This window comes from Ursus americanus, chromosome 36, assembly GCF_024610735.1.
Source record: "Ursus americanus isolate L20-20 chromosome 36, mUrsAme1.1.p, whole genome shotgun sequence".
Taxonomy (NCBI): Eukaryota; Metazoa; Chordata; class Mammalia; order Carnivora; family Ursidae; genus Ursus; species Ursus americanus.
The window spans coordinates 24,842,459-24,866,195 of record NC_142162.1 but is presented as its reverse complement, the minus strand read 5'-3'; the positions used below and the strand labels follow the sequence as shown (position 1 = coordinate 24,866,195).

General features: G+C 40.1%; 1 protein-coding gene across 2 annotated transcripts in view; it reads left to right on the top strand.

Annotated features, from left to right (window-relative positions):
• Positions 1 to 23,737, top strand: part of EXD1 (exonuclease 3'-5' domain containing 1) — a 30,270-nt gene that overhangs the window by 413 nt on the left and 6,120 nt on the right. Inside the window, exons 2-11 of one of the 2 annotated variants that reach the window (XM_045771025.2) lie at positions 817 to 1,002; positions 6,660 to 6,728; positions 9,348 to 9,405; positions 9,714 to 9,835; positions 13,106 to 13,164; positions 15,273 to 15,359; positions 18,019 to 18,123; positions 18,204 to 18,284; positions 21,602 to 21,745; positions 22,413 to 22,604. In XM_045771025.2, coding sequence (XP_045626981.2) covers positions 870 to 1,002; positions 6,660 to 6,728; positions 9,348 to 9,405; positions 9,714 to 9,835; positions 13,106 to 13,164; positions 15,273 to 15,359; positions 18,019 to 18,123; positions 18,204 to 18,284; positions 21,602 to 21,745; positions 22,413 to 22,604 — 1,050 coding nt within the window. In that variant the 5' untranslated portion in view covers positions 817 to 869. Of the gene's footprint in view, positions 1 to 816; positions 1,003 to 6,485; positions 6,573 to 6,659; positions 6,729 to 9,347; positions 9,406 to 9,713; positions 9,836 to 13,105; positions 13,165 to 15,272; positions 15,360 to 18,018; positions 18,124 to 18,203; positions 18,285 to 21,601; positions 21,746 to 22,412; positions 22,605 to 23,737 lie in introns of those variants that run through there. The other variant, XM_045771033.2, reaches the window with a different exon arrangement.

Below are 23,737 nucleotides of genomic sequence, written 5' to 3'. Positions count from 1 at the left end.
TTTTCACCCTCTCTCCACCCTTCTGAGTGTTGCTTTATGCATAACCGGTTTGAGATACGGAAGAACCAAATTCTAACCACTGTCGTTTAGTACCTAAACTACTTTTAAGCTTTACCTACGGTTTTGACGACTTAGCATGAGGCCAAGGTTCTAGTCTCACTGAGTTGTTTTCATGATTGACCTGCTCTTGTCTGTTCTAGTGTTGTCTCCTTTCAAACGCACTGACATGGCAGCCGGATTGGTCATGCATAAATTGTGATAGTTCTAAGCGTCTTATGCTTTGGTTGGTAACAGTGTCAAATTCTGGAAATGTTACTAATGCATAAGAGGCCAGAAGAATTTAGATCCTAGATATTTCTGGGTGGGCAGCTTATGGCAGCATGTATTGGCAAATATTTTGCCAGCATCAGTTTTTTTCACTTGTTTTTTTAGTTTTTCTTTCTTCCTTCTTTCCTTCCTTCCTTCCTTTTTTTTTTTTAATTGGTGTTAAAAAGATATATGTACGTGCCATTTAAAATCCTCTAAAATGTTCTGCTTGTTCCACTTAGCTAAGGAATGAAAGGTAGTATTACCCCATTTTATAGACAAAGAAGTCAAACCTACAGTGCCTGAAGTCTTATGGCTTTCAGTTTCCCATGTATAAATTAGAGTTGGGGCTTGCAATAGTCCTTTTCTCATTATTGTTCTAAAAAGATGAGCAAAACTGAATTACTCTCATTTTTCTTTTTCTTGTCCCTTCTAGGTATGGGGAAAGGGAAAATAACCTCATTCCCCCCAAAATATTTTTTTAAATCCTGGATCTCTTTTATTTTCAAGTGTTTGGATACTTAAAGAAGATTATTTGAAGACTGCTTTTGGAATCAAATAGCATGGATCCCAGCAGTGACTACCATTTCCTCAATCAGATTTTGTGGAGAAGGGTGAAACTCACATTGGTTTGTGGCATATTTGAGGGGGTACTCCAGCATGTGGACCCTAACAAGATTGTTGTCCTGAAGAAAGGTCTCATTTTATTTGTCGTTATCTTTTGCCTTTAAGAAATTAATAGTTAAGTTTGGGTGAGGGCTCTGGGGGCTTCATTAGCAACTAGGAGGGAGGCATTCCTATTCTAGGGAAGAGTTAAGAGGAAGATTAGAATGCTGTTTTCCCTAACAGAAAACATGGCTGCATCTGTGGGCTTGTCCCCACTTTTATACTTTTATTGACATGATAGTGGAAATTTTCAGTGTATAGATTCTTTTTCATTGGGTGCTTCTTTTAATTGCTTACTATATGCATATTGAAATTAAAATTAGCCACTCTATTAAGTAGAATTACTTTTGGCTTAAACAGACAAATTCACAAAGACAGGGGTTAATTTTTGACATGCAAAAGGTAGTCCAGAGGTAGGCTGCTAAGGAATAGTGCAGTGGCTTGAAGATGCGGGGAGGGACCAGGTGTCTTGTGATTTTGCCACCTCAGGGATGATGTATTATCCTCATGGTCACAAGGTAGCCTCTAACCTCCCAGCTTCAATTCTGTTCATTGTAAGGGTTGCAATTCAGGAACAGTCAAGTGGAAGAGATGCATAGGTCAAGGTCTGTGGGAAGGAGCTCAGAGTGTCCATGCGGCCTCTGGGTGTACCACCCTCCTAGTTCCTACATGTGCTCATCTTTAAGCTCCAATATATAGTTTTTTTTTCAGCTAGAATGTTAACTTGCTAGGGTAGTTGTTCACCTGGCATACGTTTCAAGTTCACAATTGAAACATGTATAAATGGCATTTGAGAGATTAGTGTTATTGTTAAGCCATATTATAAGTTAGAATAGACCTTTGTGGACCATGGTGGGGCTATACCAGACTTTTGTAATATTAATTCATTCAGTAATCATTTATTGATAGTTTTGTATCACAGACACTGTGATAGGTACCAGGGATATAGATAAGAATAACATGGTCCCTGTCCTTAAAAAAACTTAGTGTGGTAAGGAAGTAGAAAGGTATAATGCAGTGTGGTATCCTCTCTGATAGAATGATGCACGAGATGCTATGGAAACACCAAGGTTTGGTTAATTCAGATCTGGGGGTGGTAGGGTTAAGATAGTGGGGAAGGAGTCCCAAAGGTGAGTAAGATTTAACTGGATGGGGAAAGAGTGGTAAATGTTTTAAGCCAGTGATTCTCAAACTTTATCTGTGTATCAGAATCACCTGGGGGACTTGTTAAAACACAGATTGCTGGGCCACCCTCCAAGAGTTTCTGATTCTTAAGGTCTGGGATGGGGCGTAAGAATTTACATTTCTAACAAGTTTCCTGGTGACGGTGGTGCTCAGCAGGAGACCCACACTTTGAGAAAACCATTGTTTTACGTAGAAGTAGCATCATGTACAAAAAATGTAGACCCATGAAAACTTGGTTCATTCAGAAAACCTAACTAAATTTCCCTATGGGGATGTAGTGAGACTTAAGGATGGAGAAGTGGGTATGGGACTGATCAAAAGGCCTTACCTGGGGCGCCTGGGTGGCGCAGTCGTTAAGTGTCTGCCTTCGGCTCAGGGCATGATCCTGGCGTTCTGGGATCGAGCCCCACATCAGGCTCCTCTGCTGGCAGCCTGCTTCTTCCTCTCCCACTCCCCCTGCTTGGGTTCCCTCTCGCTGGCTGTCTGTCTCTGTCAAAAAAAAAAAAAAAAGAAAAAAAAGGCCTTACCATATTATAGAATTTGGACACTTCTGAAAGCAATGAGGAAAAATTTGAAAGATTTTTTTTAAGTAGGCTCTAGGCCTAGTGTGGGGCCTGAACTTATAACCATGAGATCGAGAGTTGTTTGCTCTACTGCCCAAGCTAGCAAGACACCCCACAATCTGAAAGATTTTTAAGTGGGAGACATCTAAGTTTTCAGACTCATTGTCTGAGATTTTTAATGCCGTGTTAGTTAGGAACCATGCTCAGCTGCTGGAAAGAGATTCATGTACAGTGGCTTAAAGTAGGAATTTATTCTCTTATATAAAAGAAGGCAGGCCTCTCAGGGCTGCTGTGAGTCTCCCCAGACTTGGCAGAGATCCAGGATTATCCATCTTTATGCTCTACCATTTTCATGACTTCAAACCTCAAGATCCTGTGATGGCCTGGTAGCTGGTAGACATTACAGATAGGAGGAAGAGGAAAGAGGGGTGGGAGGGTGTTCCCCCTAGCTGAGTCAGTCCCCTTAAAGAGATGCCCTGGAGGTCCAAGAAACCACCACTGTCTGTGGGGAGACTAAGCTCATTGCTAGCCTGAATAAATGACATTGAGTTGAAAAGAATCAAGATATGCCACATGCTTGTTCAACAAAGCATTCAGTTTAAATGAAATATTTTGGTATATTTCTCTCTAGTCTCTAATTACATAGATTTTATATAGTTGACATAGTAATTTAGGTATATCATATTTTTTTTACTTAACATGATAAAAAGCATTTTCTCATGTTATTTGAAACTCCAATTTAATAGCTAAACTTTTGATTTTTAAAAAATTTTTTTCTTTTTTTTAGAGAGAGAAAGTACACATGAAGGGGGTGGGGGGCAGAGGGAAAGAAAATCTTAGGCAGGTTCTATCCCAGGACCCTGAGATCATGACCTGAGCCAAAGGCAGACACTTTACCAACTGAGCCATCCAGGTGCCCCTAACACTGGAATTTTTTTTTTTAATGCTGATGTGTATCTTTCCTAAATTTTTGCTAGTTTTATAGGTAAAAAGTGATATTTCATCTTGGCATGTTTAAAAAATATTCCTAAAGAAGTTGAATATATTTCTTTACACTTCTTTACTAAATTTATGCACTACTGGGACAAAGCAGGGAGTATTTTCACTATGACAGCAATGTGAAGGAAGAACTGAATTAGGGAGAAACTAGAGGCAAAAAGCAAGGGATCCAATAAAGGGAACATGATGGGGGTCAGAGCTAAAGCTCAGCAAGGAATGGAAAAGAGAAGACAGATTTTAGAAATACATAAGAGATGGGATAAGTAACCTGGTAATCAGTTAGATAATTAAAGAGCAATGGAAGGGTGCCTGGGTGGCTCAGTCAGTTAAGCATCCAACTCTTTTTTTTTTTTTTTTTTTCTGTGAGAGAGCACGAGCAAGGGAGGAGAGGCAGAGGGAGAAGGAGAAGCAGGCTCCCTGTTGAGCAGAGAGCCCTACGTGGGGCTCGATCCTAGGACCCTGAGATCACGACCCAAGCTGAAGCCAGATGCTTAAACACCTGAGCCACCCAGGTGCCCCTAAGCATCCAGCTCTTAATTTTGGCTCAGATCATGATGTCAGGGTCATAAGATTGAGCCCCACGTTGGGTTCTACACTGAGCGTGCAGCCTACTTATGATCCTCTCCCTTTCCCTCTGTCTCTCCCCAGCCCTGCACACGTGCTCTTAAATAAATAAATAAATAGCAATGGAAAATGACTACTACATTTATGACTCAGAAGATTAGGTATATAGTACAGTTATTTTTCTTTAAGATTTTATTTATTTATTTGACAGAGATAGAGACAGCCAGCGAGAGAGGGAACACAAGCAGGGGGAGTGGGAGAAGAAGAAGCAGGCTCATAGCGGAGGAGCCTGATGTGGGGCTCGATGCCACAACGCCGGGATCACGCCCTGAGCCAAAGGCAGACGCTTAACCTCTGTGCCACCCAGGCGCCCCTATAGTACAGTTATTAATTGATAGAAATTGGAAGAGGAAGTTTGTGGGTTACTAGGAGAAGATAATGATTTCAGTTTGAGAATCTTATAGTAAGCCTGCTACTAGTCATTTGGAAATGAGTGGAGCTCAGAGAAATAATCTGTGCTGTAGAAATAGTGGATATTGAAGGCACAGTCCAAAGAGCATGTGACTCTTGATCTCAGGGTCGTGAGTTTGAGCCCCACATTGGGTGTAGAGATTACTTATGTTTAAAAAAAAAAAAAAAGAAAGGAAAAAGAAATGGGGGGGGTGAGGATGTCAGAGGTAGTGGAGGCAGTTGAAGAGATGGGAAGGAGCAAATGAGGGAGACTGTAACATTGGTTCAGAGTTGCATATTAAAATACCCGAGGCCTGGGTTTGAATCCTGACTCTGTCTTTAATTAGTGTGATCTTGACCAAGTTATTCAACCTTTCTCAGTCTCAGATTCGACCATAACAGAGATAATGAAGTGCCTCTCTCGTTACGTTACTGGAGAATTAAATGTAGGCAAATAATTAGCATGGTGCCTAGCTCTGAGTCGGTGCTCAGTATGGTAGCTCTACGAAATTAGTAGGAAAGAACTAAACTTGAAGTGTGTCCTATAAGCCAAAGAAGAAAGGAAAGAACAGTATTGTCAAAGGATACATGGGAGCCAAGGGTGATAAGACTATAAACTTCTTTTTGGATTTGAAAAATAGACAGTTGTGGGGTGCCTGGGTGGCTCAGTTGGTTAAGCATCTGCCTTCAGCTCAGGTCATGATCCTGGGGTCCTGGGATTAAGCCCCACATCGGGCTCCCTGCTGGCCCGGCGGCGGGGGGAGCCTGTGTCTCCCTCTCCCTCTGCCCCTCCTCCTGCTTGCGCTCTCTCTCTCTGTCAAATAAATAAAATCTTAAAAAAGAAAAAGAAAGAAAAATAGGCAGTTGTGATTTTTGACCTCAGTAAGAATATATTCAGTGGAACAGGAGGGTGGAACTCAATTATTTTGGATTGCTGAGCGATATGGAAATATACAGCTGCTGGGACACTTACATCTAGAGAAATGACACCATATTGTAGATAAGACATCTAAACTGCTCCTGACTCTCTTACCTACTCACAGAAGAGCTCTATATTTGGGCTAGAAGTTGGATTATTGTCCTTGACAGTATTTTCGAGCATGTAGCATGGCATGAAACAGGGTGTGGACTCTAGAAGTAGTCAGCTGCCTTAAAATTTTATCTGCAATTAGGCAGAGTAAAAATCAATAGAAATATAATAAATAGATAGTCCTGAGCCTCAAGGGCCCCAAGAGTCTTGGGAGAAGTTTAAATGTACCGTACTACTCCTGCCCTTTAAGTTCCTCTTGGACCATTCTGAGGTTCCCTCTGTTCGTTGTCCTTCTTGTTTCAAGGCTATAGCTTTGTAATTTATTTTTGAGTCTTCATTTCTTGGGGAAAATAATTTGGGGATTTTTATAAAACTCAGATATGGTGCTTTTTAAAAAAGATTTATCTATTCTAGAGATAAAGTCAGTGAGTGGAGGGAGGGACAGAGGAAGAGGGAAAGGAGGGAGAGAATCCTCAAGCAGAGTGGGGAGCCCGACACAGGGCTCGATCTCAGGACACTAAGATCATGACCTGAGGGGCACCTGGGTGGCTCAGTTGTTAAGGGTCTCCTTGGACTCAGGTTATGATCCCAGGGTCCTGGGATCAAACCCTATGTCAGGCTCCCTGCTTGGCGGGGAGCCTGCTTTTCCCTCTCCCTCTGCCTGCTGCTCCCTCTGCTTGTGCTCTCTCTCTCTCTCTGTCAAATAAATAAAAAAAAAAATCTTAAAAAAAAAACAAAGAAAAGATCATGACCTGAGCCGAAACCAAGAGTTGGACGCTTAACCAAATGAGCCACTCTGGCACCCCTAGGTATGGCACTTTTGAGAGGCATTATTTTCTTATAATTTTAGGGAAATGCTATTTTTTATTAACTGAATGAATTGTTTTCCGTAACAGTGAAGAATGTGGAGACTGGTCGAAGTGTTCCAGGAGTGAAGATGTTTTTTGGGCATGAGATTCTGAACGGTGAGAGCTGCACGTTCCCTGACTGTTGGTAGTGGGATTTGTGGTAGTCGCAAATTCATTGCTCTGCCTCATTCCAGTATTTGAAAAAAGAAAAAAAAAAAAAAAGAGATGTTGTGTTGCCTTTAATATTGCTCTTATGAACTCTTAAAGTTCGTATTTGAGACTTGACATGTATCTTACTTTTTCGGTGGGTACTATGAGAAGAATCGTCATAGAGAATTTTAATCATCTTGGTTTTACAATGTGAGGACGGCTGGTGCTCGTTACTAGAGACTCAGTCAGTGAGTAGTTAGGAATCTCAACCGCAAGGAATTGTCTTGCTCAGCAATTGAATTTAGCACTATGGAATCAGTACCTTCGCTGTCCCTTATCTGAGCCCTGGGGGCCAAATGTTTCAGAATTCAGAAATCTGGATTTTTGGAAAATCTAACACAGTGTATACTCTTTATATTATATAAATCTCAAGCAGTTCTGGGAAACACTCTGTAATAACACATTTCTACAGGGAAACGGGTGGATAATCATTCTAAATGGAATAAAATAGGACTATAAATAGTATGCAGTTAGGTTTTGCTGCCAAAATTTTTAGTTTTTTAGTTTTCAGAGATTTTTGGATTTGGGAATTGCAAGCTGCAGCTCTGTTTTTCATTTCTGCCAGCAAAAACCATTTAGCAAGAGTAGGTCCAACTGTTTGCCAAAAAGAGTAGATGTGGAAGCTCTTCTGGTCAGTGTACTTCAGACGAGCCAAATAGGATAAAAGACACGGGAAGCAAGAGGTGTTCTACTTTCAAGAACTCAAAAGCAGAAGGCCCTCCAAGGAGGAGTAAAGATCAGCATAGGGTGGAGGAGTGGGGAGAGCTGGAGATCTGGGACCTAATAGAGCTGTTTATGTCTTACCAGTGGGGCAGATAGGAGGAAAGGAAAGGACTCCTGCAGACCAGAGGCTACTGCTGCTCAAAAGATTGCTTTGTTTTGTGAGAGAAGTAGAATTGAGAGACAGATGGAAGTCTCACCAAATTAATGACTGCCAATCCAGATTTATTTCAAGGCAGACAGTTCCAGCCAGCTATCTAAGTGTCCTTTCTCACAGAGTATGCTACTAGAAACACTCGTTGTCCCTCGAACACCTTTTTGTAGTGGCTGTGAGGGTGGTGGTAGTAGTGGGATTCTTTTTTTTTTTTAAAGATTTTATTTTTAAGTAATCTCTACACCCGACATGGGGCTCAAACTCACAACCCCAAGATCAAGAGTCGCATGCTCTACCAACTAAGCCAACCTTGCGCCCCCGTGGTGGAGTTCTTACTGTGTTTTAGCTATTAGCCTTTGCACTGGATCAGAGCTCTGGACTGGAACAAAGCTAGGCTGTGGATGGGTTTGTAAAGAGAAGTAAAGGAATCGCTACTACCATCTCCCTAGTTTCAAAGAAGTCTAACTGTTTGACCAGCTTTGTGAACTGTATACATGGATTTCATCTCTTTCTAAATTCTTAAGACTTGGCCTTTGTTCATAATTTTTAGTGCAAAGGACTTCTCCTGCTTTGCCCTGTGGTTCAACCAGCCATGGGTTGAGACTTTTTCTACTCTCCCTGAAAAGCACTTTGAGTAAGAATTATTGAAATGAAGAATAATACTAACTGGAATTTAAACAAAACCTTGAAACAAAAATAAATTTAAAAAATTAAATCAAGAAGAATAATTGACTAGTCAGTATTTTTAGTGACTTTCACTTTCTCTGCCCCAGACTCAGCATCTCGATGGTGCTGGTACAGGGGAAAGGGACATTTTGAAACATAGTGACCCCTGAGTGGATCTTCTCTGAGTAATCCCTAAGTATACTTAATTGACTCTAAAATGCCGTTAATTATAAATACACTATTACTTTTCACATCCCAAGAAAGAAAAAGTAGCTGCCAATTAAACTGTCATGTGCACTTACTGTAAATCGTATCTGATTTCAGAGCTGTTTAAAATGTGCACCTTAGACTCAATGATATGCAATATTGCCCTACATTCCCTGCACTGTTAGGTTAAAAGTAAAATTTTTCAGAATCTGTGGAATGTTTCATATTTCTTTTGTGATTCCTAGTCTAGCTTTTATTGCCTTTCATGTCACTGAACTGTTTCAATTCACAATAATGGCGCCTCGGATAAACCTCAGTGGCTTCGGTACTGCCACTGTGCAAAACTCGCATCACTGAACTGTTAATGCACCAGCTTGTGAGAGGGCAAGGGACCGATCCGGGAAGGATGTGAGAGAAAACCCCCAAACAGTACACGGTGTGAGGGAAGATGCATTATGGTGGGAATTAATAGGAAAGAAAACCTCTCTCTAGAACCAATCTGCACGACTACAGAGGTGCCCCGGACCATGTAGGGAGCTTTCTAATCCTGCTGAATGACCAGTGAAGCTAGGTAGGAACGTAATATCAGGTATCTTCAGTACTGTGAATAGGCTCTTCCACTCTATTTATTGCTCTCCAGTGAAGGACTCTATGGACTAATATTTCATTTCCAATTACTGTGTATGGTACCTAGTCAGACTGTGGTAGAGGGAGACAGGGGAGTGGTTAATTGTGTTCAGATTGGAAACTCTGTTGGAAGCCATTTGGTTATTTTACAGTGGAACTGCTGGATGAAGTGGAACAGGGTGCGATGAGAGAAAAGGCATCTTCTGTCAGGTATGGTGGAATAATTTTCTTAATTATGATTTTAGTCAAATGTACACATTAGGGTAGAAAGCCTTACCTCTAATTCATTAGCTATGTAATTTCTCAAATGGTCTGGGGTAATAGAAATGAGAAGAAATAGATGGGTATTTTCTTCCATCTTTAGATGGTATCTTCAAATCAGTGTAAAAGCACTGGATGAGTGTGGGTCCTCTATGAAACGGAGGTCTAGATTTTTTGCCATTGATGCGTGGCAAAATCTGTGTAAACATCAGCAACAAAGAACAAGTTCATCTGAGTGTTGTTTTTTGTAAGCATAGTCTAAATACAGAAAGAACCAGGATGGATAAAGGTGAAGACCTAAACATATGTGAGCCTCTTTCTCCTGCCTCTGAGCCACCAACCACCTCTCTGCTGAGTGACCTCAAGTACAGCCCATCAGGTGAGTACTGGGGCTCTGAATTGTCTAGGCTCTCTTTATTGTGGTTCAAAACTCTTTAGAGTTGGCATAACTCTGAGTTAAGCTTCTTTTTTTTTTTTTAAGATTTTATTTATTTATTTGATAGAGAGAGCACACAAGCAGGGGGAGTGGGAGAGGGAGAAGCAGGTGCCCCAGTGAGCAGGGAGCCACTCAATCCCAGGATCCCAGGGTCATGACCTGAGCTGAAGGCAGATGCTTAACTGACTGAGCCACCAGGTGCCCCTGAGTTAAGGTTCTATATGTAATGCTGAGCTAGGCCATTGCTTCTAGGCTCTGAATTAAGATAAAATATTGTGATTCATTTATTTAATAATTGAGGGCACACTATATGCCAGACATTGGAGATGCCAAAACGTGGTGTCTCTGCCTTCATTGAGCTCTGATACAGGAAATGGACACTAAGATAAAGGAGTATAACATAAAATATGCTAGTGCCAAATGCTAAGGAGAAAAAAATAGAAGGAAGAAAAGGGTGTTTAGGACAGGCCTCACAAAAAATGGTGACATTTGAGCAAAAGCCTGAAGGAGATGAGAGACCAAGCTGTGTGGCTATCTGGAGGAAATGTTTTTTAGGCAGAAAAAAGAAGGAATCTAAAGGCCCTGAGATAGGAACATGCCAGGATCTTGAAGGAGCAGCCAGATCAGTGTGATCAGTGTAGTTGGAGCAAGGAGAGAGGTAGTTGGAGCTGAAGTGGGGTAGGCATATCACGGAGGTCATCCTAGATCATTGTAGGGACTTGAGCTTCTACTCTGAAGTGAGAAGGGGAACCATTGGGAGATTTTTGGTTTTATCATTTCTCTAATGACTAAGTATGTTAAAGATCTTTTCATGTCCTTATTTGCTAACTGAATATCTTTGGTGAATTGTCTGTTCACATCTTATGTGTATCTTCTTATTGGGTTGTTATTTTTCAGTGTTGGAAGTTCTTTATACATCCTGGATATAAATCTTTTCTCAGATACATGCTTTACAAATATTTCTGCAAGTCTGTGGTTTGTCTTTTTATTCTCTTAAAGTATCTCTCAAAGAGCAGACTTTTTTTTTTAATTAAACTTAATTGTATTTTATTTATTTGAAAGAGAGAGAAAGCAGAGGGAGCACAAGTGGTGGGGAGAGGCAGAGGGAGAGGGACAAGCAGGCTCCCCACTGAGCTCAGCCCCAAGCCCCCTAAGGATCATGACCTAAGCCAAGGCAGACGTTTACCCCCTTCCCCGACTGAGCCACCCAGATGCCCCAAAAAGCAGACATTTTAAATTTTGATAAAGTACAATTTATCCTTTTTTTTAATGGATTATGCTTTGGAAATCATATCTAAAAAAATTTTTCCTGGTTGGGCACAAAGATTTTTTTCCTATGTTTTCTTCTACAGATTTCATGATTTCAGCCAACATTCGGGCCTATGATCCATTCTTAGTTAAGTTTTGTACATGCTGTGAAGTATGGATCAACAAGTTTCTTTCTTTCTTTCTTTCTTTCTTTCTTTCTTTCTTTCTTTCTTTCTTTCTTTCTTTCTTTCTTCCTTCCTTCCTTCCTTCCTTCCTTCCTTCCTTTCTTTCTTTCTTTCTTTCCCCTTCCTTCCTTCCTTCCTTCCTTCCTTCCTTCCTTCCTTCCTTCCTTCCCCCCTCCTTTCTTTTTTTTGCATATGGATAGCCAGTTGTTCCAGCATCCTTTGTTGAGAAGACTGTATTTTCTCTATTCAATTACCTTTGTACCTTTGTCAAATTTAGTTGTCCATATATGTGTAGGTTTATTTCTGGACACTATATTCTGTTACACTGATCTATTTTTTTGTCTTTACACCAATACTAGAATGTTTGTTTACGGTTTCTTTTGTGTTTTTTTAAAACTGTTGTGGTTTACTGTTGATTGATGATAGATCTTAAAATCTCGTAGTGTTCGTTCTCCAACTTTGTTCTTTTTCAGAGTTGTTTTGGCTCTTCTGTGTTCTTTGCATTTCCCTATGAATTTTAGAATCAGGTTGCCAATTTCTACAAAAAAAAAATCCACTGGAATTTTTACTGGGATTGCAATGAATCGATAGATCAGTTTGGGGAATATTGGCATCTTAACGATATTGCCTATTCCAATCTGTTAACCCAGTATATCGCTCCATGAGATCTTTAATTTCTCAGCAGTGTTTTGTAGTTCTTAGACATCTTTTGCTGTGTTTATCCCTAAGTATTTCATATTTTATACTATTATCAATGGTATTTTTAAAAATACTTCTTCCTGTTGGATAGTTTTGAGCAGAAGAGTAACATGATCTGACTTCTGTTTTAACAAAGTTACTCTAGATACTGTATGGATACTGAGAGAAGGAGAAAGGTAAAAGCATGAATACGTATTAGGCTATTGAAATAATTATAAGGCACGTTGATATGGTGGCTGGGACCGCAGTGGTTGCAGTATGGTTGGTAAAAAGTGGATTCCTGAATGTATGTTGAGGTATAGCCAACACAGTGTACCGGCGTATTAGATGTGGATGTGAGAGAAAGAGAATTAAGGGTGACTTCAGCGGTTTGGGTCTGAGTATAGCCTGAAGTATGGAGTGCTATTCAACTGACCTGGGAATACTTCTGGGCAGAACAGGTTTTGGGAAGGTGATTAAGAGTTTAGGTCCACCTAAGTTTGAATGTCACCCTAGAGAGGAGGGAAAGGTCTGAGATGGAGTTACAAATGTAAGAGTTAGCCGATAGATGATAGTTACGGTGTTGAGACTAGATGAGATCATTAGAAAAGTGAGTAACGATTGAGAAAAAGAGGTTCGTGGACTGTGTCCTGTGCCGCTCCTAAGTTTTAGAGGTTGGAGATGAAAAGAAACTATATGTTATGCTATACCTCTAATCTTTTAAATTACATGATTTAAAACCATAATTAACGACCCAGAGAATTCCAGTAGTGTGGACTATGGCCCATCTCCAGGATTGATTTATTTTAAACCATTATTTTTTATTATGAACATCCTTTTAAAAAGTGCATGTCTTGAAATACTTAAGACCTAAATCTATGAGGAGGGAAACATTACTAGATTTTTCACAGGAAATGATTAAATAGTCTAATAGGATGCTAGAGTGTTCACTGTGTGTTGGGCTGACGCAGGTGATAATGAAATAGCATTAGACCTTTGAGTTGCAATAGAGGAGGAATTTATGAGGATGGCTAAAATGAGTGGGAGGGCTATTCTTTTGCCAAGGAAGAAAAACATATCTATTACCATCATTCTCCTGCAGAGGAAGAAGAGGTGACATACACAGTCATCGATCAGTTCCAGCAGAAGTTTGGTGCTGCAGTAAGTATTGCCCTTGATCATTCCAAGTATTGTGTGCATATGGATATCATGTTTATATCTCATACATTTCTCTGTTCTTATAAGATCATTGATGTTTTCCCTAATAAATTCCTAATAAAATATCTGAGTGCCTGCTAAATGTCAGGCATTGTTCTGAGGTCTAGGGTAAAATAAATAATAAAGAGAAAGTTCAAACCATCAAGGAGTTTACATTTTACTTTTTTTTCAAGATTTATTTATTTAATCTCTACACCCAGTGTGGGGTATAAACTCACAATCCCAAGATCAAGAGTTGCATGCTCTTCTTACTAAGCCAGCCAGGCACCCCAAGGAGTTTACATTTTAATGCAAGAAAATAAACAAACAATTGTCTATCAGCTGGTGATAAATGCTATGAAGAAAAATAAAGTGTGATTTGGAGATTAGAGTAACAAGGAGTTGCTATTTTGTGTAGGGTGGACAGAGAAAACCTCTGTGAAGAGGAGATGTTGGAACAGACATCTGAAAGAAGTAAGGGAGCTAGCCAGGTAGATATTCAACTAAAGAACTTTTAAAAAGTGTGATTAGCAAGTGCAAAGGCCCTGAGGCTGAAGCACACTTAACTTGTGTGAAGGAAAAGCAGGGAGGCAGGACCACAGTGAAGAAGAGTGATAGGAAATGGAAGGGGTCAGAAGGCATATCAGGTAGAGTTTTTTGGACATTGTAAGGAGTTTGAGTTTGGTTTGAATAGATTGGAAAGCCATTGGCAGTTTTAGAGGAGAGTCAGGAATTTTTTTAGTTTTAATTTTTTATTTATTTTTAAAGATTTTATTTATTTGACAGAGAGACAGTGAGAGAGGAAACACAAGCAGGGAGAAGAGAGGGAGAAGCAGGCTTCCCGCTGAGCAAGGAGCCCGATGTGGGACTCGATCCCAGGACCCTGGGATCATGACCTGAGCCAAAGGCAGATGCTTAACGACTAAGCCACCCAGGCGCCCCTACTTAACATTTTTTATTTTATTTTGTTTTGTTTTATTTTTTTAAGATTTTATTTATTTATTCGACAGGACAGAGACAGCCAGCGAGAGAGGGAACACAGCAGGGGGAGTGGGAGAGGAAGAAGCAGGCTCATAGCGGAGGAGCCTGATGTGGGGCTTGATCCCATAACGCCGGGATCACGCCCTGAGCCGAAGGCAGACACTTAACGACTGCGCCACCCAGGCGCCCCCTACTTAACATTTTTTAAAGTCCATTCTACATGCTGTGTATAGGCAGTTTCTGTATAATCATTTATGAGTTTCCAAACATGACAGTAACTATTCAGCCTAGCATACGTTCACAGATGGACTTCAGGGGACTCATTAAGCCTCCTGTAGACGCATGGGTGCATTTCTTTAAGGGAGAGTTAGCTTTCCACAGATTCTTTTTTCTCTAACCACTTAAGTGAGATATAGTTCACATACCATTAAATCCAGCAATTTAAAATGTATAGCTCGCTGAATTTTAGCATATTCACAGAGTTGTACATCCATCACAATGAATTTTAGAACATTTTCTTTGTTTTTTTTAAAGATTTTTTTTTTTAAAGTAATCTTTACATCCAACGTGGAGCTTGAACTCAGCCCTGAGATCAAGAGTCACATGCTGTACTGACAGAGCCCACCAGTGCCCCTAGAGTATTTTTGATACCAACAAAAGAAACTCTATACTTCATAGCCGTCACCTCCATGCCTCCCCAGTCTCCCAGCCCTTGGCAACCAATAATCTATTTTTTGCCTCCTATGGTCATAAAGACAGAAATCTTTTGCTGTAGCATGAGTGGTAACACAAGGTATCTGAGTTTTCAACTCCTGTTAGCATTTATGATGATATGAATGATTTATTTTCCAGTTGTGTTACAATTTTGCAAAAACGAAAAAGAAATTAGAAATATTCGGTGTGCCGTGTGTATGTGTGTGTGTGTGTGTGTGTGTGTGTGAAAAAGAGAAGCTGACTTGTGTTTTGGATTAGTCAAATTGTGTAAGTTTAAAACATCCACTTTGTTAATTGCTAGCCATTTGACTTGTGCCTTTCACGATGTCGTAATCACAGCATTTATTATCTGGACATTTTCCCCTGTTTCTCCCTAGATGCTTCACATCAAGAAGCAGACGGTGCTGAGTGTGGCAGCAGAAGGTGCTAATGTGTGTCGTCATGGCAAACTATGTTGGCTTCAGGTAAAAGATATTTGCAACTCTTTATCTTGAAATAATTGCAGGGGCGCCTGGGTGGCACTGTGGTTAAGCGTCTGCCTTCGGCTCAGGGCGTGATCCTGGCGTTTCGGGATCGAGTCCCACATCGGGCTCCTCGGCTGGGAGCCTGCTTCTTCCTCTCCCACTCCCCCTGCTTGTGTTCCCTCTCTCGCTGGCTGTCTCTATCTCTGTCGAATAAATAAATAAAATCTTCAAAAAAAAAAAAAAAGAAATAATTGTGGATTCCCTGGCAAATTGTTTTTTGTCCTCTTTATGTCACCTCAGTGTCACTATCCTCTAATTTGTTTAGAATGTCCTTTACTCCTCTAGTACTTAGTTTATTCTTTTCAAAAGGAAAGAGCTTCTGTCTCTTCGTAGGTTCACTTTTATAATCAACATTGCTGTCTCACAGGCTCTGCTTGACGTCTTCTTTCCCAGCTCTTTTCTCTCATCTTAGATACATGAGGAATTTCAAGGGCGGCTAGCTAGCTCAGTCAGTGGAGTGCGCAGCTCTTGATCTTGGGGTTATATAGAGATCACTTAAAAATAAAGTCTTTAATTTTTTCAAGTGAACTCTACACCCAACGTGGGGCTTGAACTCACAGCCCCGAGATCAAGAGTTGAACACTCTACAGACTACCAGGTGCCCCCAAAATAAAATCTTAAAAAATATATATGAAGATTTTTTTTTTTACATGAAGAATTTTTATCTTTCCTTCTGGTTGGTAGCACTCCACAGCAGGATTCTGCCACATCATTTTCATTTTCCTGGGCGTGGGAGATGTCAGGTGAGGATCTCCATTGTGTCAAAAGCTTGTAGTGAGCCTCGAATAGCTATAGGTTGGGCAGCTGCTTTTGGATCAAACTCGGCAGCATCAGTTTCTAAGGAGGGCCGAGAAAGCAGGCTGAATCCCCAACCCATGTCTTCTATTCTTTGAGTCAGGACCTACCGCCACCTACTGAGAGAATAAATGTTATTAGGATTGGCAGAGTGCCCACTTCTCAGGGCCTCATCAAGGTATCTACCCTAAATAATTCAAAATATGAAAAAAATCATGTGAGAACCTAGTGATCTTGGCATCATTTTATGGTGAAAAATCAGAAACCATGTAAGTAGTGAACAATAAGAGACATTACTGTAGTTTCGATAGATCTTATGCAGCTGCCAAAACTTGATGACGAGTGCAATGTAGGAAAATGTTTCGAAGTTACGAGTGGAAAAAAGCAGGATATAGATTGGAATGCATGTTATCAGAGCCATCTACATTGTTTGCTTATGAAAAAGGAAGGGAGAGTCGTATGGCATGCATTGGCTCGCTGAAGAAGTGTCTAAGCCATCCATGGGCTTGGTTCTGTTCTAGTCGATGCATGTACAGTGGTGAATCCAGCATAATCTCCCCTCTCGCAGAGTTTGCAGTCTAGCAGAGAATTATTTTTCAAACTTTTATAATGTGTCTATTCAGTTTTTATAATTAAAGAGGTAGAGAAAAAGAGCAAGGAATGACTATATTAGGGGTCCGGTTCTCACAAACAACATGAAAGTTCTGAGAATGGGTGTCAGGTAGGCTTGGCAATTGCAGCAGTATCAACACTTAGCCCCTGAAATGACAAAGATGACATCAGACTGCCCTGTCGCTGGCTCTCTAGACCTATTAGGATCTCTTTTTGCCTCATTCCCTGACTCCAGCCATAGTACTGCCTTTGTGAACTTTATGATCAGAAACAATCTAAGATTCTTATGATTATATAAAATTCATCTAAAAAGTAGTGTCTCACATCCTACCATTTGTGCCAGTTTATTTGTTGCCTATTTAAAACTGCTAGAGAGGGGCACCTGGGTGACTCAGTTGGTTAGCAACTGCCTTCGCCTTGCGTCATGATACCAGCGTCCTAGGATCAAGCCCTGTACTGGGTTCCCTCTCAGCAGGGGAGTCTGCTTCTCTCTCTCCACCTGCTCATGCTCTCTTTCTCCTTTTCAAATAAATAAATAAAATCTTAAAAAAAAAAACTGCTAGAAAGCAAGGATCTTCTCTTATGAGTAATTTTATGTAACACCTAACACAACCATGCATATTATGAGACTCAGAGAAATAGCATGTTGTGTTACTAACAATGAAATGCTGTTCATTCCTCTTAAATCTGTAATCCTTGGAGTATTAAAATGCCATGGGTGAGATGTAAAACATTATATTTGGGACTGTAAAAAGCAAAAGGCTAAATCCACCAGCTTGTCTCTTTCTGCCCTTTTGAAAAATCACAATGAGGGGCACCTGGGTGGCTCAGTTGATTAAGCATTTGACTCTTGATTTCAGCTCAGGTCATGATCTTGGGGTTGTGGGATTGAGCCCAGCGTCAGGCTCTGCACCTGGCATGGAGTCGGCTTGAGATTCTGTCTCTCCTCTCCCCCTCCCCCTGCTCATGCTTCCTCTCTCTCTCTTTCTCTCTCTCTCAAGATCACAAACGATAGTTTCTTTTCTTTATTTAAGGTCAACTTAAATTTGTTTTCCCTAAGAATCACTGAATGCCTATTGTTTTCTTTAAAATGAGGATGTGAAATGTGTTGTCATATACCTTTCTTGATCTCAGATCCCTTCCTTAGTTCCTTTTTACCCTATAATATGTATGTCTGGATGGTCTATTGTAGGTGGCCACAAATAGCCGAGTTTACTTATTTGACATTTTCCTTCTGGGAAGTCGTGCTTTCAACAATGGACTTCAGATGGTATTAGAAGACAAGAGAATTTTGAAGGTGAGTGTGTAAGCTGATTCCCCTGCTAGTGAGATTAGCAACCAGGTTCTAATTACTCCGTCTTTCTTCTGATTCCTTAGGTTATCCACGACTGTCGTTGGCTTTCTGATTGCCTCTCTCATCAGTATGGAATTTTGCTGAATAATGTCTTCGACACACAGGTACAGGAAACCATGATTCAGTCCAGCATATATAGCTCTTTTAGAAGACAGGCCTCTTCTGGTGAGTGATTGAGTCTTTTTGTGTGTGTGTGCCTCATTTCTGCCTTCTTCTTCATGTAAGATGTCTATACGAGAGGTGAGACCATTTGGTGAACTATAAAAGCACTACAGAAAAGTTACGTAAAAATATTTAAAGGGTGCCTGGATGGCTCGGTTGGTTGAGCATCTGAGTCTTGATTTCGCCTCTGGTCATGATCTTGGGGTCCTAGGATGGAGCCCTGTGTCACCGGGGAGTCTGCTTACCTCTCTCCCTCTGCCCCTCCCCCTGCTTATATGCTCTCTCTCTGTCTCAAATAAATAAATAAATAAATAAATAAATAAATAAATAAATATTTTTTAAAAATATTGAGGATTTTTTTCCCCCTCATTTTGCTCCAGAATTTGTCAAATATAGAAGCAAGCTCTGGGGCACCTGACTGGCTTAGTCAGTAGAGCACGCAACTCTTGATCTTGGGGTCGTGAGTTCGAGGCCCATGTTGGATGTAGAGTTTACTTAAAAAATAAATAAATAAAATCTCAAAATTAAAAAAAGAAGAAGAATAAGAAGAAGCAAGCTCCATACTCTATAGCATTCAGGAACTCGAAGAGTTTGGGGGTCTTTCAGAAGTCCAACATGAGACGCTTAGGGTGAGGTGAATAGTCACATCTGTGCCTTAAGGTCATGTGTATCAGTTAAGACTAATACCTAGTTACTATCTACCTCAGAGGTGCAGGTTATCTTAAACATACCCCAAAAGCCTATTCTGGGCCAAAATAGTCTGATTATGTGTGATTTTTCTCTGCCCTAAAGAATCCTAGAGAAACGAGAAGTCCTTAGTCTATACTAACTAGCTCTTAGAGCTGATGTGAGTTTCTGGTTTGGCTGTGAGAATAGTAAAACCACTAGCTTTCATTATGTTTTCTTTATGTTCTTCTAGTCTTCTAGGTTTATGCCAGTCAGAGGGGACATGTTGAATACATAAGTCTAGAGCCTTTGGAGAGGGGTTAAAATAATGAGTTAGCTGGTTATTTATTATTATTATTATTTTAAGTAATCTCTATACCTCTAGCCAATACTTTTGAACAAAAATTCCTAAATGCTCAACTTTATGTTATTAAATATGGTTCAAGTTTGCTCTTTATGTATCTTCCCATAATGAACTTTATGCCACTTCTCTTGTTGACATGTTCCTTGGGCCTTTCAGGATCTTTCACTATATAGAGATAGTTTCTAGCTTACTCCCAAATGTAAGAGAATTGCTCACTGTTCCCCTGAGGCCATTAGGCTTCTTCATTAGACCCCATATGAACACACTGGCACATCTTTCCATATTTACTTTTCAGATTTCCATAGTACAAGAAGAAAGAATTCAGAATTTTTCTAATTTTTCCCCCTTTAACACAGTGTATTTGCTTTCCTATTGCTGTTGTAACAAGTCACCACAAATTTAGTAGCTTAAATCAACATAAATTTATTCTCTTAGTTCTGGAGGTCAGCACTCTGAAATCATTTTCACTGAACTAACATCAAAGTGTCAACAGGGCTGGTTTCTTTTGGAGGCTCTAAGAGAAGTCTGTTTTTCTGCCTTTTCAGCTGTCACCTGTATTCTTTGGCTGTGACTCCTGCCATCTTCAAAATGCACCACTGCTTGCAGTCACAAATCGGTAGTCACTCGGTGGGCTGGACCGAGAAAACATAAACCCAGTGACATTTGGCTCTGGCCAGCAACTAGAGGGAGATATATAGCTATATAAGTATATAGAATTCTATTTTATTTTAGTTTTGTTTTGGCAAAACAGAGAAATGAGAAAAGCATTTTAAATTTCTCCCGAGTGCTTACGAGCTTGTTGGCGTTTGCTCCGTGGCAGTGGGGTGGGGGTAGAAGGTTAGGAAGGAGCGGTTATTGAGAGCTAAAGGAATCAAGAAGTCTGGAGAACTTCGAGTTTTGCGTGGAAGTGAGCAGTGTTGTTGGCATGAACGTTTTCTAGAGTACCAGCTTTTTTATTGAAACCTTTTTATTGGTCCCAGTAAGGGAGGACTGCCCACCAATTGCCCTGAAGCTGAAGTGTTGTGACAGCACATTTGTCTTTTAATAGTACTATGATATTGGCATAAAGAAGTGTGAGTGTGTATGCAAGAAAGAAAGAAAGAAAAAAATTGTATTCGTATTTGGGGAATGACATAATTTTTTTTCTGGGAAAGAATCCCTTTAAAAAAAACCTCTCTAAGTTTTAGAAAAGATGATCAGTTGATTCTGATTGTTTTCAAATAAACAGTTCGTTCCTTTGTTTGTTAAAATACAAAAACAAAAACGTACGCTGCAGTCTCTGCTTCCATCACCCCATCGCTTCCAGTGACTGTAGCCAAATCTCCCTTCGCCTCCCTCTTATTACATTTAGGACCTACCCAGATAATTCAAGAAAATCTTCCTATCTCAAGAGCCTTAACTTAATCACTCCTGCAAAGTCCGTTTTGCCGTATAAAATAACACTTACGGGTTCCAGGGATTAGGATGTGGACATCTCTGGGGGCCATTATTTAGCCTACCACACACAGATAAAGAATTAGTCCAATTCTTAATTTTTTCAAAGATTTTTAAAAAATATTAATTTGAGAGAGAGAGACAGCATGTACACAAGCAAGGGCGAGGGACAGAGGGAGATGGAGAAGCAGACTCCCCACTGATCAGGGAGCCTGACACAGGGCTCAATCCCAGGACCCTGAGATCATGACCTGAGCCAAAGGCAGACACTTAACCAACTGAGCCACCCAGGCATCCCAAGATTTTACTATTTTTAAGTCATCTCTTCACCCAATGGACTCAAACTCACAACCCTGAGATCGAGTTGCATGTTGTACCAACTCGGCCAGCCTGGTGCCCCTCCAATTCTTAATTGTATTAGCTCTCCTTACCTAAACTTTGCCAGAGTTTCTGATAAGTAATACAAATAATTCTTGAAATTTATCTTCCTTTCCCCATTGCCTAAGGCACCAAGGAGTAATAGATAACCATAAGGCAGGCAAACAAAAGGGATGGAAAAGAAACTAGCCAAGGATACATTAGAGTTGGGTGATCCTTTTTTTTTTTCTTTCCTAATTTTTCAGAATTAGTTGACTGAACAATTTTTCCGAATGGCATTTTCTATCATGTGGGTCCTTGGGGAAAATGGTATTTAAATACATTTTTCTAAATATATTTCTGCTATTTCTGCCATGAGATAGCTTTGTATATATTCTATAGACAGGCTTCTGTTTTGTTTTGTTTTGTATGCCACAGGTAGCAGATGTCCTTCAATTTTCCATGGAAACAGGTGGCTTTCTTCCAAACTGCATCAGTTCTTTACAGGAGAGTTTAATCAGACATCTTAAGGTAGCCCCTAAATATCTCTCCTTTCTGGAAGAAAGACAAAAATTAATTCAGGTGAGTATTAAAGCATGTCCCATATGACATTAATTTTTCCCAGGGTTTTGAGAGCGGGATCATAAGCATATTATATAGACAAATGACAGCTGCTTCGTAAGCATATGAGCATTGCCAAAATTTTAGCTGTTTCAAGTGGGAAGTTTGTGATTTCAAGTGGATAAAAGCCAGGATTCAGATTTGTTGGTTATCAGAAAGTACTCTGAAATAAAGTTACAGTCCTCCAGGGGAGGTTTTTGTTGGGAATGTTGATTAAGGTGGTAGAACAAAAACCATCCCAATTATTTCTCCCAAAGTAAGATAAATTTTCCTTAGCTCCTAATAGCCTCACCTGCACACTTAGGTCATGACCATATTGGTTACAGTTTTGGTCCTATAATCAAGTCTACTGTCTTCAGTTTTGAATGAGAAGCCCTGATCGATTGATCAATGGATTGATCTTTCTCTCTCCCTTTCCCTCCCTTCCTCCCTGTCACCCCATCTTTTCCCTCTCACATAGACACATTTACTGTATACATACATAAGGGGTGTGTGTGTGTATTTTCAGAAATATACTATCGTTGGAGAAAATGACGGCAATAGTGTTTCAAGTTAAGCAATCCTTAGATAAACAGTTACCTTTAAAGTTTTCCTTATTATTCAGAGAAAATTGTTTTGGTATTTCTAGGAAAATCCAGAAGTGTGGTTCACACGACCTCTTTCACCCTCCTTACTGAAAATTTTGGCCCTGGAAGCTACCTACCTACTACCCCTTCGTTTGGTGCTCCTGGATGAGATGATGTCTGATCTAACCACCCTTGTGGACGGGTACCTAAACACCTACCGAGAAGGGTCTGCAGATCGCCTGGGAGGCATAGAGGTAGGTGCGGCTGTCTGTGACTGTGTGTTTAGGACTTCCATTCCTGCGCCATTCCTCATGGAGGGCACAGTGATGCCCCTTCTTCACAGCTACAGCAAATCACAAGGCTGACTTGGTAATAAATATTTGAAGGGGCTATAGCTTGAGTTTCATTCGTCTTCTTGAGTACTTTTGCGCAGTATAAAGTTATATTCTGTCAAAGAATGGATAAATTTAAGATTTCATTACTAATTTGTAAGAAGCCAGCACAACATAACAGAACTATAGACCCGGAGCTGGCAAACTATTGCCCGAAGGCCACATCTGGCCCACAGCCTGCTTTTGTACAGCTCACAAGGTAAGAATGCTTTTTATGGTTTTAAAGGATTGTTTAAAAAAAAAATAAATGCAACAGAGACCATTTGTGGCTAAAATAGTTACTGTTTGGCCCTTTACATAAAAAGGTTGCCGTCTGGGGGCACCTGGCTGACTCAGTCAGTGGAGCGTGTGACTCTTGATCTTAGGGTCATGAGTTTGAGCCCCATGTTGGGTGTAGAGATTGCTTAAAGGTAAAATCACTTGAAAAAAACAAACAAGGTTGCAGTCTGCTGCTATTGCCGCTGTTAGCCGTTCGTTCTTACTTAGGAATACTAAAGCAAAATCCTAAATTAAAAAAATAGCATTTTTTATATGATTCCTACTTAGATATATTATACTTCTCTTTTTATGTGTTGCTGATTTCTACTTGCAAGCCTGGTACAGTTAGGAAATTCTCCATTTTCCTAGAACAAAGAAAGTCTTATGATTATCTCATATATGCTGAAAAAAAATGTAACCTTTCTGTATTTTGCTCTGACTGTTAAAAAAAAATAGCAACATAAAAATCCTTGCATACTTTGTTCAATCGGAGAATTTAAATGTCTTTATCATTGTGAAACCAAGGAGTTTTATAGCTTTTTGTATTTTGCTCTCACTGTTTAATGCTGAGAAAATGTGATAATATCCTATATACATTACTGATTAAAGTTGGAATAATGATAAAACGTATATCAAGTGAAGCAGTTTGGATTCTCTAGAAGCAGTGTGGAGATGGAGTTTGGGAGCAAGATGTTTGCATGTATGTATATCCTATATACATTTACTGATTAAGGTTG